We start from the raw sequence: 18,859 nt of genomic DNA on the forward strand, positions 1-18,859 counted from the left end.
GATCATTTTAGAGAGTGAGCCAAAGAATTAGGCTGGTCCGAAGTTCAAGTGGACCCCACCAGGAAAAAGGTGGGACAGTAACAGCCACCGTTGAAACCTTCCTAGTGCCAATCATGATGTTTATTTAAGATCCAATCCTTTTGGCATGTCATTTTAGTGTACACGAACACAAAAAAGAATGCAAAAGAGGTAGATCCAAGGCGTAAGTGGACTGCACCACTAGAAACAACAATGATAAGGACACCTATCATTGAAACCTTCTTAGGGCCCACTGTGATGGTTTATTGCCATCCAACCCATTTATAAGGTCACAGACCTTGGTGAAGGGAAAACACAAATATAGCTTGATTCAAAACTTCTATGGGTCTCAAAAAATGTCAACAGGTGTCCTATCTCTACCATGCGGTCCACATGAGCTTTAGAGCTGCGTTGTTTTTTTAGTCTGTATACTAAAATAATATGCCAAAATGAATGTACCATGTACTTAAAACCCAAATATGATGGTGGCCCTAGAGCCCCTGTACCTAAGAATGGGCAGGGTAGTAATCAACCTCCCTTCCACAATTAGAGTTAAGAAATGACCTGGTGACCTATGGTTATTTGATGATGCTTGTGACTTATATGATGATGATGATGCCCCTATTAATTTTTTAGCACAGCCACGTTCGTTTCAATTCGATTTGCAGCCTAAAAATAGACGGTTAAGAAGAAAAAAATAACAACGGTTTACATTCAACTTAGAAACTTCCAATTATTGGTCAATGTGATCTTACAATCCAATTTACTTTTTTTTAAAGAAAAAATTACTGCTCCATCTAATATGGGAATCAACGGATCAACGGTCTGGATTAAAAAAAAGGTGGCCCAATGCTAAGAACTGAGAACCTATTCGTATCGTCCAAAGCCGCGGACCCTCGTGTCATAAAAGATAAAACGAGGGAAATGACTCGCAGCGGGAGCCGATTGCCTGCTGCGTGGCTATTGAGATGTCCCTGACAAATCCAATCCGTATATTTTTTTTTGAAAGATCATAAAAGGATGGGATTATAAAAGGATAGGATTTTGAAAGTCAGGCATATACGAAACTCATCAGGATGACATTTGTTCCTACAGTTTATTTAAGTGGTAATAATTCTATGATCGGTTTGGATGACATATTAACATCATGGTTAGCTCCAGTAAGGTTTCAACGGTGGAAGTTGCTTTTCCACTGTTTTGTTGGTATGGCCCACCTGAGTTCTGGCTGTGTCTGATTTTTAGAATCCTGTCATATCCTGGTCTTTCAAGACAGATGGACGGAGTGGATTTGTCACAAACATTTATGTGGACCCCACACAGCCCCTGGCACAGAGATATCCCTATGTCATGACGGCCAATCCGCTCTGTTTGTCTGCAAACTTTTGTAGACGCTGCCTTTTAACCAGCTTCTTTTCTCACCGGCGCAAAACTTACCTTTCCAACTTAGACCTTTCATTTACGGAGGGCGGAAATACCACTGCTTTTCACGGACGCGGATTTCCTCGTGAAGTACTGAAGGTCTTGCGCTGGAATACAGACGGTGCCACTATGATGTTTGTGAGAAATCCTCCCCTTCCATCAGTTTCATGAGTTAATTTCAGTACATAATGCAACATATGAACCGTATCTAAAGCTCTAGTGGGCGATGCTAAAGGAAAATATAGTTAGGAAGATTCTTACCGTTGAAACCCACACGGGTTCGACGGTAATGTTTAAATACCATCCATTCCGTTAATAACTTCATTACTACTGGGATGAATTGAAATAAAAAATATTAGCATGATATAAGACTTCTGTGGTCCACGAATATTTCAACTACGGACATTTAATTATTACGTTATTGGCCCATTTGAGCTTTTGAAACTGTTCATTTTTGGCATCAAGTCTTAAAATAAACTAAAAAAACGGATGGACGGGTAAGATTTCTTACAAACGTCACAGTGGGCCCCACCTGCTTTCCTAGCGCAGGGACTTCTTCGCAGAGTCTTTTGCAGGAAATCCACGTCCGCTTTTCACGGAAGCGGATTGGTCGATGTACCTCATATGAGCCATATGGCTGCTGTATTGACGTTAGCAAGTTGTGCGGGTCTCATGAAGAGGTATCTGTTATGTCCAAACCGTCTATCCATTTGGCGAGCTCGTCTTAAGACTTGAGACGAAAAATAAGACACATGCAATTATAAAGCGGACCACTCTTCAAAAAGCAGTGGGAGAGTAAACATCTACCATTGAAACTCTTTTTGGGGCCACAGAAGTTTTGGACCATTATGAAATTTGTTTATCCTCTTAAGTCAGGTATCTGTGACCTTATGAATAGATTGGATGGTAAATAAACATTATGGTGGGTCGTACAAATTTTTTAATGGTGAAAATCATTATCTCGGTTGCTATTTATGGTGTGGTCCATGATCCTTGGATTTGGATATGATTTATTTTTTGGATAATGCTCTGAAATGATCTCTAAAAATATCTGAAGGGTGTAGATATAATACATACATCACTGTGGGGCCCATCAAACTTTGATCCCCTTTGAACCGTTCGTTCGGAGCTCGAGGAGCGTCAGTGCTCGTCTTCGCACGACACGTACATACAGTAGTGAGGTACACCGGTCAATCCGCTTCCGCTTTTCACTGCCGTTCAGGGTTTTCGTCCTCAAATGCTCTGTCCGTACGTGAAAGGTCTAAGTTGGGAAGGTAAGTTTTGAAACGTTGAGAAATGAAGCTGGATAAAAGGTAGCATCTACAGTGATAATTTTCTCTTTGGGTTTTGAAGAGCTCTGCGGAGCTAGGGTTTCTGATTCTACAGTGATGGAAGACAGAGGGGGCAAAAGCGCGCAGGAACTGGCGGTAGAGGGGCAGAAGCATTTGGAAGACACGATCGAAGCTGCATTCCAGATCCTTTCTTCTATGAACGACGAGCTCTGCAATCCCGCTCTCTGGTCCACGCCCGCCTCGACTGGGGCTCAGTCTTCTAACGGCACGGACGGCTCGGATTTGTCGCATCAGATGGATTTGGGAGGTGGAGCTCTCGAAGACGCTCGGCTTCGGTATAAATCTGCTGTTGCTGCTCTTCGTGCTGTTCTCACGGCGATTCCAAATTCTCAGAAGGTAAAAGAGAGAAAATGAAAAGAAATTAAAGATCGAGATTACTTCATTTTAAAATGGTGGTGATTCATTAGACATGTGTGTACATTAATCATACTGCCAAAATTGTGGGCCCCTCGTAAATCGTGTATAGCCCAAAAGCCAACTGATATTAACGATTTTTCTCTGTTGAATTGGGACCGCTCTCTAGTTTATTTTGAAGCCGGATCCACTACAAAGCTTTGTAGGCTAAGCTTAGGGGTTGTTTGGATACCAGTAAGTTAGGTTAGTTGTATAAGTCACTTGCAAGGGGTGTTTTAATGCAAACCCGAAAGCGGAAGCAAATAGGTCTAAGAAAAGTAGAATGAGAATGTGGGAAAGGACCCAACAATCCTTTAGCTGAATGCTAGAGAATGCGAATGCAAGACTGTGAGCAAGTTCAATGGTCCTCTAGTCTTAATCCAAAGATAACTTCCGCTTCAACAACTACCGTAGGGAAAATAAGAGAAATTTCATAAAAAAAAAATATTATTCAACTTGTCTTATTCTATAGGTCATATGCCATGTGCCTTATTTATAATCAGTCCTTACAATCTATAATAAAAGCTATTGAATCTAAAAATAGAATTTCTAGCCAGCCAAGATTTGAGAAAATAGGAACTACCTAAATAAGAAAGCACCTAAGCAAGAAAGTACTTAAATAAGAAAATTGTAAAATTATTACTCGCTTAGTATAAAGATATGAAAGAAAAATGAAATTTCTTAATGTAGAGATTTTAAAGAAAAGAAGAGTAGTGATGCACTAAAAAGGGAAAGCGATTCTTTTCTTGTACACACATGCGGAGCGTGCATGTGTGGGATGCGGGTCGATTGCATCATGTTTGGGAGGGGGGTTTTTATCTGTAAGTCACTCAGCTGCCAGTCTCATTTGAAAACAGGAGGGAGGAGGTAGGAAGTCACTTACCTTACTAAAGGCTCATTTGGATGCCTGTACGTTTTTAAGTTGTGACTTTTATTACCTGAAAGTGGCTTTTAGTTGTAGTCACTTCCCACTTTTACAGAACTTAAAGGCATCAAAATGACCCCCTGGGCACTTGTAAGTTTTTAAGTTGTAAGTGAATTTCACTTGTAAGTGATTTTCAGCTTAAGTCACGGAAGTGACTTCTCACCCCCAGCCCTATGAAGTTTCCCGGCAGTTTTGAATGTAAGTGTAAGTGACTTTTAGGTGAAATTTCTCCCCGAAACACTACCTGTAAGGGACTTACTTGTAAGTCTCTACCCACTTATAGAATTTACAGGCATCCAAACAACCCCTAAGTGACTTTCAGGCAACGTTCGAATGTTTGAAATTAAACACTAGAGGGTGAGACACTCTATTCCTGTTGCCAGTAAACTCTTCAATCTTGACTCAAAACCCTAGAAATCTTGCTTCTCCCAAGCTCCGGATTGTTGAGTTTCAGCTCTAATTTCTCGAATTAGGGTGTGATTGATGGGTTTTTGTTCCGTGGATCTCGTTGTAGCTATCTTGGTCATATTTTGTTTGAGTTCAATTGCTTTGATTTTGGGGGAAATGATTTTTCTTTCTCTTTTCTTTGCATTTGAGCTGAGTATGTCAGAGGATGGAATTTTTTTCCTCTGTGCAAGATCGGAGATCAGATGTAACATTCTCGGACTGTTGGAAAAGTTTCATATGAAAGTCTGCAGAAATGGCATTTGATCTGTGAGAGGTTTTCTGGGAAATTAGACAGAGAAGATTTGGAAAATTGATGGTGACATTCGTCCGTTCCCTTCTAGGATGTGAGTGAAATGCCTGTCGGACTGAGTGAGAGATGCCTAGCATTGTTGGCCTTGCTATGCAATTTGGATCTGGCGTTGCCAATTGGAAATATATGTGATTTTAGTGTGATTTGTAGCCTTTGCTGTTTATCTTAGCTTGTATTTTTGAAAGATGGTGCCGTCAGGGCCGTCAAATCTCCTCAGTGGTGCCCAGTCCTTTTGCCTTCTCTTTTGCAAACGAACTCTGGCATTTTGGGCACTCAAGGTTGTTCTGCCCCCTCGCAGCCCACATTTCCCTCACCTACCTAATGATTGGTTTAGCCTAGGAATCAGCCCAATGATTCATCTCAATGGGCTAAATCTAACGGGGTATTTTGTGCCAAGTTTTCTTACGTGATTATAAGATTTTGGAACAATTCCCTATTCCAAGCTCTATTCGGTGTGAATATAAAACATCTTACCTGTAAGTGACTGACAGTTTGGCTAAAAAAAAAAAAAAACTCTTAACTGTAAGTGACTTACATGTTGCTTAAATACCAAAAAACTACTTACCTATAAATGACTTACAATTTACATCCAAACAAGCAACAAGTGAAAGTCACTTACAACTTAAACACTTATAGGTATGCAAACAACCCGTTAACCTACAATGCGGTGTGTGGGGCCCAACGTGATGCATGTGTGGCATCCAATCTGTCCATCATTTGTGCCCACTCATGTTTTCCTTGGCATCCAAAAATGAGGCAGATCGGAAACTCGGGTTGGCCACACTATATGAAGTCATGCCTAAAGCCTTTAAAATCATGTGGTATAGCCTACCTGAGTTTGGGAATGGCCTATTTTTGGTTTTTCAATTCATCATAGTGGGGCACATCTTCGAAATGGATTGGATGGAATATGAAGAGCATGGTGGGTGCTGCATAATCTGGAAAGTTTTTAATGTCAAGTCATGCTAAAATCATGTGGTGTAGCCCACCTGAGTTTCGGAATGGCCTGTTTTTGGTTTGTCTATTCATCCTAGTGGGGCACATCTTCTAAATGGATTGGATGGAATATGAAGAGCATGGTGGGTGTTGCATAATTTGGAAAGTTTTTAATGGCGGGTGCCCCATACCAACTGTTCCTTGTGGTGTGGCCAACTTGATTTTGGAGTGGCTTTTTTTTTTTGGGCCCAATGAGAACATGAGGGGCACGATGAACGGATTGGATCTCATGCATGCATCACAATGTGCTTGATGAACGGATTGGATGCCATACATACATCACACTTCGCCCCCACACATTGCCCTATTGGTCAAGCTTAACCTACAAAGCTTTGCAGTGGACCAGCCTCATTTATATTTAGGCTTCATTTGGTGGCAATAATTGGACAGTTAGGCTTTTCTCTTCAATCCGGTTAATGTTTAGGATATGATCGGTCCATGATGCCCCATGATTTGGATGGTCTAGATTGACATACATGCATGGCGGATGGGTGAAAACAGCCCTTAATTGCTTGTCGTTCATTTTGTTGATAATTGTTAGCATCTCATATATAGATAAGTGGGTCAATTTTTTTTTATTGATTAGTACAATTCGGCTGATGTCATCCCCTCCCAAAAGTAGATTGAACTGATTGAATGCCTCCAGAAAAATGACTGTCCCAATCCCCAAAATGGCAAAAATGAAAACCTTGATGTTCATAACTTTTTTTTTCTTTTAGATTTTCTTCGCTGTTATCCGTCAGGAGGAATGGGGGATTGGGTTGTTTTTGTTTTGTTATCGTTGTTCTTTGGCAGATTGAGTTGATCGGAACACCTTTATAAATGACCATGCCCCCAATTCTTAGAGGTTAAGGAGAAAACCTAGATGATTTGAATTTGTGGATTGTTTTTGTGTTTGTCAATTTGGTGACAAGGATAATTGTGCGGTTCTCATGTTCTGTGGTCATTTCGAAAAGCTTGTCTTTTTTTTTTTTTTTTCCACTGTTTTTTGAATGGTGGGGACTGGAGACTCATGTGGCACCTTCCTCAAACCAGACCACTCACATTATTGATGGAGCACAGCCCAAAATCACATTGATCAGATTCTCATAACGATCAGATATTGGCTTGAATTTGGATCAGTGACCATCTTTTTACTAGCCCTCCATCTTAGGGACGCCATTCTGATGGTTAGAATTGTGCAATTAATATGTTTTCAGGGTATGCACCATCTTCAATGGGCCAAGAATGTGGCAGGTGTGGATTGACGTACAATTATGACATGTTTTCACTACCATTTGAGAAATGGTGAAAAACACATATGCATACCAGTCTAGCCCTTTTTGGAGAGATGATTGGATCGAAACACATTACCATGTCACGTTCTCAGAATGTGGAACAAGGTTTGATATATTGTTCGATACGGTTGTCTCAGCTCAAAACAGCTTGATACAGGACGACACAACCCTATATCGGTGGTGAATGATTTGATAGGCAAGAATCAGTTTGCAAACCCTGATGTAAAAATGAGAACAAAGGACCTAGATGAGCTCATAGCTCAATGGTAGACAGTGTTTCAACATCGGGATCTTGGGTTCTAGCCCAGCTTACCTATAGAAAAAAGGTGGACTTTTTTTTTTTTTCAGAATTTTTGTGATTACCTGCCAGGAAAAATGGAAATTTGCACTGGTATTGTTTTTGTCTTTGTTAATTTTGGCAGAATGAATTAATGAAAGCAGCTCTGTCATGACTTGCTGCTGTAAAGATAAGGTGAGTAGAGGCGGTTTACCTGTAGGTGCATTTCTGTTTGAAGTAAAAATTCAGGGTATTCGACTACCCATCAATAGTATTTTAGATGGAAGAAATTCTCCACCGCCATTTATTAATTTTCTTTGTACTGTGTGAGTTTTGATTAAATTAGACCAGCACTGCTGCACTCATTTCACTTATCATACCATTACATCTATTTTCATCTCATTGCTACTTTTGTACGAGGGGAATGATCTGGTGTAAAGTTTCCATTTTGGAGATTTGATAGGGTAGTCTTATCATGATCCGGTTGCAATCATATGGTACTTAGAAGTGGTTCCTGCTTGCTTTGATATTCTAGGAGGTGATAGGTCTAGTTGATCCCACTTCACTACCTGATCTTGTTTGAACAGCAGCAGTTGATACCTCAACAGCCAACAGAGTCACCCTTAGCAAACCTACGTTGTAGTTCTTGTACACCAAATCATTTCACTTCTCATAGCAGAATAAATTATGATTGGGTAATTAATGGGCAAGTTTTCTTAATGCAGGGAAAACCACATGACTTGGGTGCTGCAGCCAGTGCACTGGATTCAAAAACAGATGCAGCTGAAATCGAGAGACTAGAAGAGCGTGCTGCTAATTTAAAGAAGGTACTATATAATGCATCTAGAAAATTTAATCCAGTGAAAGAGATTTCTATGTTTTTGAGTCTTTTGACCATGTTTTTTAGACTCGGCAACTTGGATTGACTTGTTCAGTCTCAACTCGAGTCGTGGTGTATCGGCCCGACCCGCTTGAGGCAGGGTAACTTGGGGGGGTTCACTTGTGGTACAAAACCAGATTGGGTAGTACCAAATCCAAGTTGACTCAGACGAGTCATATCAGACTCAGAAGCATCCAGCGGGCTTTCTCCTTGTTTTAGCTATAGCAAATGGTACAGCCTAGCAATGTTTTTTATGCTGAAACATTGACAAAGGATAAAGTGATGATATATATTGGCATTACTGCTGCTAAAACAGCCAATTTGTTGAGCAGGTTAGCTGCTCAAGTTTTGCAATTGACTTTGTTTATATGGTTTCCTTTTTTTAGGGATAGTTCTGGTAGTTCCTTATCCTCTTTGCCCGTTGTCATTGTTGCGGTTCATTTTTCTGGTTCCTAATGATGTCCTAGTTATGAATGAGAAGCAACCTTTGTAGTTGATTTGAATGGTTAATCTCAGTGGTGGGTGGAAGAAAGAAACAGATGGTGGGTTTGTGGATTTGTGCACGTCTAAGTGCATAAGCTCCTACCAATCCTCATTGTAGCCTTGGACTGGCTATATTTAGAAACATCAATTCCAGGTCAGATGTCTCACTAAGAAAGTGGAGTGTGTGCTTTTTGTGACCTCAGCTGCAGCCTGCTTGCAGGATGAGCAGGAGTGGATTCGGGCGGGAGTTCATCATAGCCTTACGTTTAGCCTTACTCCTTTCTTAGCAGTCTTTTTTGGCATTTTTATATTGTTTAAAATTTTCATTCTTTCTACTCCCTTACCGGGCTTTGAAACAATAATGTTTCTGATGAATAGCTTTTTGTACACTGTCATTCCTTGTGGGTGGGGAAACATTTATTCCAAATGCAAGTGTAAATTCCTATGAAGCAATAAGAGTGGTAATGTGGTCCTGGAGCACTAATGGGAATGGGAGCATAACCTTGGGTGGAAGGTTCTTGCAACTTTTGCTCCAGATGATGGTTACATACATGGTATGGCAAATGCGGAGTCCGTTGATCATCTCTTCATCCATTGCTCCTTTGCCCGCTGAGTTTGGGATCACTTCTTGAATGTTTTGCAAGTGGCTTGGACAATGCCAAAAATGGTTAGAAAATTAATTTGGGTGTGGCATGGCGGAGGAGTCAGTAAATCAGGGAAGGTGATTTGGAGATTGCTCCTAATGGCTATTTTTTTTGGTCTTTCGGGGAGCCCAGAATGGCCGTTGTTTTAAAGGATGTGGGTTTAGAAGCGGTTATCTACAAACTTAAAAGTTTGGTGTATAGTTGGGTGGTTTATGTTAAGGCCGCCATGGGCGGTGCTCTTTTCTGATTTTTGTGTTGGGGGTTGTATTCTTAGTCTGCTTTTGCGGCGTTTCAATAAATTATTGTTACCTCTCAAAGAAGAAAAAAAGAAGAAGGTCACATACCCAAGGTCATGCCCATGCGTTGATCTGATATGCAACAGTCAACACCATGAGATGATTCTGCAGTACCCTGTATGTGCATGCACAAGTTCATCACCAAGAAGGTGAGAAAACATATATTGAAGTCTGATATTTGCATCGGTCAGGCAGGATGAATCCTGTGTTGGGGAGTAGGGAGGGAGGGAGAACCGATTCTTTCCTTCTGGACAATCCTGTACACGTGGATACCATGACAATCCCAATGCATGTGTATTTTAGATATAAATGTGGTGTATAATTACCAAAATCTGAAAAATCCAATTGGTGGCTCCGCTGTGGATGGAACAATCCCTCGTATCATATTGATTAGATGATTCTAACCCTTATTTTGGTGATATTTCAAATATATTTTTATCTAAAAGCCCACTTATTTTTGTTGATATTACAAATATATTCTTATTTAGGACCCTCCTGGGTCCTTGCCATACCATTTCCTTAAATTCTGGAGCATGGAGGATTGCCGCACTTGGAACCTCTACCCACATACAATTATCAGTAGGGCTGTCAACGGGCCAGGCTAGGGGTTGTCTTCAGCCCTGATTTTGAACTGTTTGGGCTGGGCGTACTTAAAATCTTCATTTTTCTTGGCCCAGGCCTGCCCCATTGACACCCCTAATTATCATAGATGTCAGAAAAAATTGCCAATAAATTCCTCGGGGCAACCTTGCAGGCCCATTATGCCAAATGCACATTCTTTGAGTGGCCATTCTCCGCAACACAAGTACCTACTACCTACAATCAAATTTATCACTTCAATGCAGCCTCATTGAGTTAGACCTCTATTGTGCGACATCTTTTGATTCCAGCTCTGTTTTCTCCGGCCACGGTTGATGGCAGCTCCTTCAGCTTCTACAGTTTCGCTTGATCTTCTGTCCTTCATTGGCTTGGAAGTTGGAACTGTTATAGTCACACATATCAAATTCTACCATTGATTAACTTGTTCAGAATTAAGAAGGGGAATGCTACTACGAAAAGCATTTGTTCCATGAAGCATGCAAAGCATCTGCATGTTCATGTAACACTTTTTGGTGATCAGGACTCCGGACTGTTAATTTTGTGCTACTCTATGTTGATGGGCCATAGCTTAAAAAGCAAAGTGATCAGACTATGGTAGACATCCCATCAGTGGCCTGCAAAATGGACGGTTATCTCAAGTAATGTGCTACTTTTCATACGTCCCACCCCCCCCCCCCCCCCCCAAAAAAAAAAAAAAAAGAGAGAGAAAAAAGAAAAAGAAGAAGAAAAGAAAAGAAAAGAAAATTTTCTTTCTAATCTATAAGTCAAAGGTTCGAGATTTGGTGCCCATTTCTTCAAAAAAAAAAAAAGAAGAAAAATTTCACATGGAACAGGAAGAACTCAATATTCTGGCTGTCCTGACTTCTGATCACCCATATTCCATGTGTATTGCAAAACTGGCACTTCATAGAACTTCTATCAAGCGTGCATCATAATAGCATTCTGAAAGTAATCCATAAATAAGTAGCATATTTGAATATGATTTGGAGTCTTTGACAATAACATTGTTAGCCCTACCTTGTTTCCTGCTAAAATAACATGTGTGATTGTTTTTTTTTTTTTCAATGAAGTGCTGAATATCTGATCCATTTATATCATATTTGAATGCAGGAACTTGCAAATAAGAACAAATATCTCAAGCTTCTCATAGACCAGCTTCGTGATCTTATTACAGACATATCCACATGGCAGAGTCCTTGTTCCGTCTGAAGGTACAGATTGGAGATGCTTAACATGAATTGGAGGATGATTTCAAGCCTCTTAAAGCAGATGTGTCTGGATGAATCTTGAGAATGTTTGAGCTAATGGAATCTCATTCACAATGTTTCTGTGCAGTTACAGGAGATCAACATTTGAAAGGTTCGTATTCCTTCCTTCATTTTCTTGTTAAATTGGTTAGGAATTAACACAATTCATGAAAAATATCCAAAAGAAAAGAAAAGAAAAAAGAAAACTGTGAGAAGGAATAACATATCATTTTTATAAGTGGTGACTACGGTATCTGTTCTTGCATATTAGCTTGCAAGTGCCATGGCACTAAGCTAGGTCACTGGAGATGTACAATATCACATACTTGGATGCTGATGCAGTTGCACATGGGAGACGTTCTATCCCAATCAATGTATTTTCCTTTGTAAGATTTTTTTGGGCATGTTCTACAGTTATGCAAGGTCAAAACCGGGTACCTATAGGAGAATAGGAGATCACAATGCATTTGTGACTAACACTTAGGGTTACTATATTTATGTCCAAAAGACTTGATCACTACAGTCTAGATCCTTAATAAGGTATCCTCCTTCGTAAGACTAACTCTAGAACGTTAGATTGACCCACATTCCAACCGTGGACCTACCAGTTATTTGGAATTGGGTTAGAATCCCGACGTTAGCTGCACGATCCTTCTAACCGGGTGCACTTCTAGCTCGAATTGTGCTTCAGACTCCCACTCCCACTCCCACTCCCACCTCCTAGCTATTTATACTTGCTAACATTTCCCTGCTCCTGCACCCCAATATGTTACCATTTCACGTCATGTTTCGTGCACCTATAATCCCGACTCTTGGGGATTTTGGGGAAATATTTTTTCATAATAAGCTTATGAGTTGTAGAAAATCTTTGTTGTACCTGTATCTTGTGAATTTGGGTTTGTAGAGGGTAACAGCCAATCTTTGCTGTATCCCTAAAAATAAAAAATGGCCGATCTTCGCCTGTGTTCGATTCCTATGCTTAGGTAAACTGGCTATGTGTATGCTGGGAAGGATGATTTGCCAAGGTAATGACTTTTGAGGAATGGAGCTTACTAATTGGTGGAAAGGTTTGCTAAGGCTGCATCTGTGAGGCTTCCAATCTACAAGCCACCACATGTGTGAACATGCTGCACTGGTGTGAGATTGAATCCATCGCTCTCACTGATTCTACCGTATAGATTCACTAGCCTGAAAACCATACCTGTCCACTCATCAGGCAGGACATGGTTTGCTAAATGAGTTGATGGCTGAAAAGAATTTAGCCAAGTTCTTATATGCCATCTGCTCTCTAATATCATGATCCAACTCATGAGCAGACTGATGTGATTTTTTGGGGGAGGGGACCACGCAGTATACTGGTATATGCCATGCTGACAGATGCAGTTGCATGTGGGTCTGCCTGATACATGTGTGCGGTCTTAGCAAAACTGATTGGTGGATCACATTGGGCTTTCCATGCAACGTTTCTAACAATGCATGTACTGCCTTTAGAGTAAGGCTGGCAATGGACCGGGCATCTGCCTGTGCCCACAACCAAAATTGTGAAGGGATTTTTGCCACAGTTCCTGAGGAATCTATATTTTACCAAATAATATATGAAAAATTAGAAATAGGTGTTTTTTGAGGGATAAAATTACAAAAAACGCTCTCATTTAATTTTTCTTTAAAAAGTAATGAAAGCGACACTTGTGGGGCCTACATGGTATGTGTATATCATCCAACCTGTCCAATTTATGCGCCCCCACGACGGTGGTAAAACAAAACATCAGGCTGATCAGATCATCAGATGGGCTACGCTTGAATTAGGATATTTTGAATGGTGTATATTATTTTTTATGGATTGGCCTACCTTATGATTAGATCTGCCATATGTTTGGTTTGCCTAATAATAATGTTGGTGTGCGTCTGTTGGATGGGTTGGATGTGAGGTACATACCATGTAGGCCCCACAAATCTCGATTCTCCACTTTGTTGTAAAGAAAAAATGAAGGAGGCCAGTAATGTTGTTTTTCCCCTGAGAAACCACTGCTCGGGAATATTGATTCCGCCGGGCACCATTTGGTAAAATTCATATCCAGCAGGAATTTTGCTGTAAAAATCCCAATTTTGAATGAGTCGGGATCCTCTGTTATCAGGTCAACAGAGAATTCCTGTTACCCTAATGGTTTGGCGTCCGAAGCTGTTTTTTATTATTTTTATTTTTTTAGTGAGTAGTGACGTGGACCAATGAGAATTAGGGTATCAGGAATTCTCTGTTGACCTGATAACAGAGGATCCGGACTCATTTTGAATAGGCCTGGCCCATTGCCAGGCCCACTGTAGGGGAGTCTTCTATGCTAATTAGGAGTGTCCCATTGCCAACTCAGATGAGTTGCCTTGGGCTTGATTTGGATGGGTATGGGATGGCACCACAAGTCCCTCCCACTTGCCCCCTGACTCGGGGGACTCGGGCAGATTTGACCCCTGATTTGGGTGGGTCCCAAGTCGCTGAGTAAAAAAAACCAAGGTTAAGTTGGTGGTGGCAATGGCAGTGAGTTTTCACTTGGAAAATTGGGATACAGCCCTCTCTCTTAGTCTTAAGTAGAACAAATTACGTCTAGGACACTTATAATCCCCCCAAAAAATCACTTATTTGTTATTACTGTCAAGCATGCTGTCACCGTGAGAAGTCTCTACTATCTACCATTGGCAATGATGTGTTGTACAATGCTGGGGGCAAGAGTTTCTACAGTAGGCGTGTTTCTCATTTTTTAGATATGCGGTCTATGGTTCAATGGTCCAAACGGTTGTATGATGGCCCACCCATTGATGACCCATGCTGCCAAAAATCTCCCAGATTGGAAGATCTAATCATTGAATGTTATCCAAAGAATGCGGATTGTTACTATGTTTCCTTTCTTTTATATATATATATATATATATATATATATATATATATATAGCAACAAAAGTAAGGGTTTGTATCTCTCTCTCTCTCTCAAAAAAAAGAAAAGATTTCAAAGGTTTGCACTTTCCATTCTGGGAGATTTTTATGCACTGAATGTCTATAGCACAGTACAATGATATAAACGATTTGGTCATTTAAAAAAACCTTGTTCTCTGGAATTTCTTGGGTGATCTTTGGACTTGTGTTTTTTCTTGGGATATTATGGGGAAAGGCTTGCTTAAAAAAAATTAAGATATTAATTTTATGAATTTTACAGGAAAATTCCTCATGAATCTATATTTTAACAAATAATGCTTGCCGATTTGACATGACATGGAGGTGCTTTTTGAGGGATGAAATTACAAAAATAGCTTCATTTTTTCTTTAAAAAGTAGTGAAAGTCTAGACTTGTGGGGCCCACGTGATATCTGTACAACATCCAACACCCCCAAGGTATGCATCCACCATGCTAATAACACAAACCAAACATCAGGCCGATCTAATCGTCAGATGGGCTACACTTGAATTGGGATATTTTGAATGGTGTATATTATTTTTTATGGATTGGTCCGCTGTATGATTCGATCCACTATAATTTTGGTTAGTCTAGTAATAATGTTGGTGTGCATCTGTTGGATGAGTTGGATGTGAGACATGTACCACATGTGCATTACAATTTTCAATTCTCTACATTGTTATAAGGTAAAAATAAAGAAGGTCAATAATATAATTTCTCATCTTGAAAGCCCTACCTAGAAATATAGGTTCCTTAAGCCACTATTTGGTACAATTACAAACCAATTGGTGGAGGAATTTTTCGCTAAAATTCTTTTATTTTAAGTTAATAAAATAAATTTAAATTTTATATAAATTATATAATGAGCTAATTAAAACTTGATGGGATTTTTACTGAAAAAATTCTTCAAGGATTTGGATTTTACTAAATAGTGCCTCCAGGAACTGTTATTACCAGGTAATGCCTTTTTTAAGAGGGTCAATTACATTATTAGTTTATTACCCTCTGCGTTTTCTTTACCACAAAATGGAGAATAGTAAGTTGTGGGGCTTGCGTGGTATGTATCTCACATCCAACCCGTCTAATAGATGCATAACAATATTATTATTAGGCGAACACAAAATACAATGGTTCCAATCATAAGGTGGGCTAATCCATAAAAAATAATGTACACCATTCAAAATATCCCAAATTAAGTGTAGTACATCTGTTAATCTGATTGACTTGATATTTTGGTAATGTTATCACCATGGTGTGGTGCATACGTTTGATGGATTGGGTGTCATATGCATAGTACGTTGGCCCCACAACCATCGAGTTTCATTATTGATTGAAAGAAAAATAAATAAATGACGTATTGTTGTAATTTCTTCTCTCAGAAAGCACCTCTTTGCAATTTCTAATTGTAGAGGCATTATTGGGTAAAAAATGGATTCCTCAGGATTTTTCTGGTAAAAACCCAAAATTTAAATAATTTTTACATTAATATCAAGATAATTTTGAAAAAAATACAAAAAATTCAAAACTGCCTATTTTTTGAAAGTTTGGCAATATTTTTTTTGAAAGATAACGCTGATTCATTAAAAGCGAAAAAGGGAAAAAACAGAGAAACAACAAAAACAGTCTGCCGAGATAGCAGACAGCAGCAAAACAGAGAAAGAAAAGAAAAAGAAAAAGAAAACCAGGGAGAGAGGAGAAAAGAGCTAGAATCCTAAGAACAACAAGTCACAGTCTTTAAGATTGTCATCATAGGAGGTCCATTCAATCAAATTACACTTGGCCCTGGAAGAAACCACCCGAGCGGAGTTGGAAGAGTCTCTAAAGCATCTGCCATTCCTTTCTTCCCAAACAGACCACCAGATCGCTAAGACAGCCATCCTCCAAAGTCTAGTAATGGGTTTTCAGAAAGCAACCCCGTGCCAAGCTAGAAGCAGAAGGTCGGCCGAATTAGGAAAACACCAGCTAATGTGGAAACGGGAGAGGAAGTCCGACCAAATCTCTGAAATGAAGGGGCAGTGAAGCATCAGGTGGTTGACTGTTTCCTCCTCCCTCATGCAACACAGGCATATGTTAGGAATAACCATTCCTCTTTTCCTGAGGTTGTCAACAGTAAGGATTTTTCTTTTGCTCACAAGCCATCCTAAAGCCGATAACTTAGGTGGCAAAGAGTACTTCCAACAGAAATGGGGGATACGATTGTCTGAATTTGTCTTGCCGTTGAGAAGGAAGTCGTGCAAGGAGCGAACAGAGAATAAGCTGGATTTTTCCAAAATCCAAAAAATGGAGTTGGCTTGAGAAAGTTTGGCAATATTGTTGCAATAATATTATTCATCTTTAAAATGTTGGGATATTTTTAAGATATTGCCAATATTTGCTACACTGATTTTAATAATGGTTGCACTTGCTTTATCCGATGCACGTGCTTTGTTAGTGATTGTTTGCATCCGTAGGGAATAGTCTCTTCTTAATAATGGGTGGCAACACTATTGTTATTAAGAAACAAAAAAACAATAGCTGCACTTGCACCGATTGGATGCGAGCATGCTATTTAAGCTCTATGGTCATGCATTGTTTGATGCCACAAATTTTTTTTTTTAATAGCTCCATATACCATGAAACATTTACAAGCCCGGATCGAGGAGGGTTGTGTTAGATTGGCAGCAGCATCAAACACATGTCATAACTGCCAACGTGTATCCGAACAATACGAACTGTCTTTGGGAATGATCCCAGGCAGCTGGGTGCAAGGGGCCCTTCGGTCGCAAGAAAAGTTGGAGCCCTCATGCTTATAGCTGTTGTGGAAGCAGTCAGGGGTCGAAAATCCGGTACTGCTGGTGCGTCTTGGCTCGAGTCCCACGTGAGCCGTGGGAGTCATCCACATGGCTTATTTTGTGTATGCTTGTGTCCATCTGTGAGTGGACCAGCCTGATTTTTGGGCCAATGGGTTGGAACCCATGAGCCAAAATGAAATGTATGAGCTTCAAGTCATGTGAAGCTTCACTTGTGAGAGAGTCGACGGTGGAGAGACCTTGCGTATATCTTTTGGCCATCAGGTCGGTACAACCATGAACATGGGCTAAGCCCAATTCGGTTATTAGACCCATCAGGTGAGCTACAGTTGCATGAGAGAACCACATGGATGAAAATGAGAACTTATCACATACAAGTGGCTGCACGCTATTCATCTTTTCATGCCAATGTGTCACATGATGTGCTGGATTTCTATATTTGTGTCAAGACGATGATGGCCCCAGAGAATGGAGGAAATCAATCCATCTGTTCCAGAGTCCAATATGGGTTCATGTACATGATTCCTAAGCTAAATGGTCATTATCGATACCTAAAACACACTGCTTGTTTCCACAATCCAACCCGGCCAGAATGTGGGACCCATAAAAATACCTACCATGCCGAGGATGAGGCATTAGGTGGGCCGCACCTGTAAGTTGAGTTAGATTATTGTCTATCTATTGATTCCAATGGTGTGGCCCATCTAATGAATTAATCAGGTTGGTTTTTTCACTGGAAGATTTTCATGGTGGGGGCCAGCTTCCCAATGGCTTGGATCTCCCACAGAAGAAATGCCTCTGCATTCACACAGCTGTTGGCTGTCGGCATCAAGGTCCATTTTCATCCCGCGTAATGACAGGGCCCACCCGATGGATGGTCCAGATGGTGTGGCGCACGTGATAATTGGATTGCCCTTGTAGTGCTGCAGTGTCCCATTTTCATGGTGGGATGCACCTTTTCAGAGGATTGCATGCGCCACTGAGATCCACATAACAGTCTATTATACTGGAGTAGCGTATATACGTGATCACGAGTACCCTACCGTAGGTATGGAGCCCACTGCGATGTGTGCATTCAGACCATGGATCAGGTGCGCCCCTCACGTTCTAGGCCTAGACCCAAAAAAATGAGGCCGACCCAAAAAAACAGGATCCTTACTCTTGCTCGGGTGATAGAATATCAGGAATTTCAACACCCGGTTAAGGGTTCAAGTATCCATAGGTGGTGAAATTCCACCAGTGTGAGTGTGTAAAAAAAAAAAAAAAAAAAAGGCCGACCCAAAAACTCAGGTGGGCCAGACAATGGGGGTTGCCCCACCGTAGAAAACGTAAAGATTCGAATTTGGGGCCCACCGTAATGCGCAGATGTCATCTAATTCGTTAATCAGGTGATACCAATCAGTATGCTCATACGCCCAAAAATTCAGGATGATCCAGGAATCAGGTCGGCCGCACCTCAAGGATTTGGTGGTTTCATGTGACGTTTGGCCCACCTGAGTTTTGTATCAGCCTGATATTTAAGGCCCTAGACCCAGGAATGGGTTTTAACACCTGATGAACGGAG

General features: G+C 40.5%; 1 protein-coding gene across 1 annotated transcript; it reads left to right on the forward strand.

The window, feature by feature from the left end:
* Positions 1-2,739: 2,739 nt before the first annotated feature.
* Positions 2,740-11,802, forward strand: LOC131239463 (mediator of RNA polymerase II transcription subunit 30). The gene is made up of 3 exons (XM_058237182.1): positions 2,740-3,125; positions 8,140-8,241; positions 11,428-11,802. The coding sequence occupies exons 1-3, from the start codon at positions 2,826-2,828 to the stop codon at positions 11,524-11,526; spliced, it is 501 nt and encodes a 166-aa protein (XP_058093165.1). The 5' UTR covers positions 2,740-2,825; the 3' UTR covers positions 11,527-11,802.
* Positions 11,803-18,859: the final 7,057 nt, after the last annotated feature.

The sequence above is a fragment of the Magnolia sinica genome, chromosome 3 (genome assembly GCF_029962835.1).
Source record: "Magnolia sinica isolate HGM2019 chromosome 3, MsV1, whole genome shotgun sequence".
NCBI lineage: Eukaryota > Viridiplantae > Streptophyta > Magnoliopsida > Magnoliales > Magnoliaceae > Magnolia > Magnolia sinica.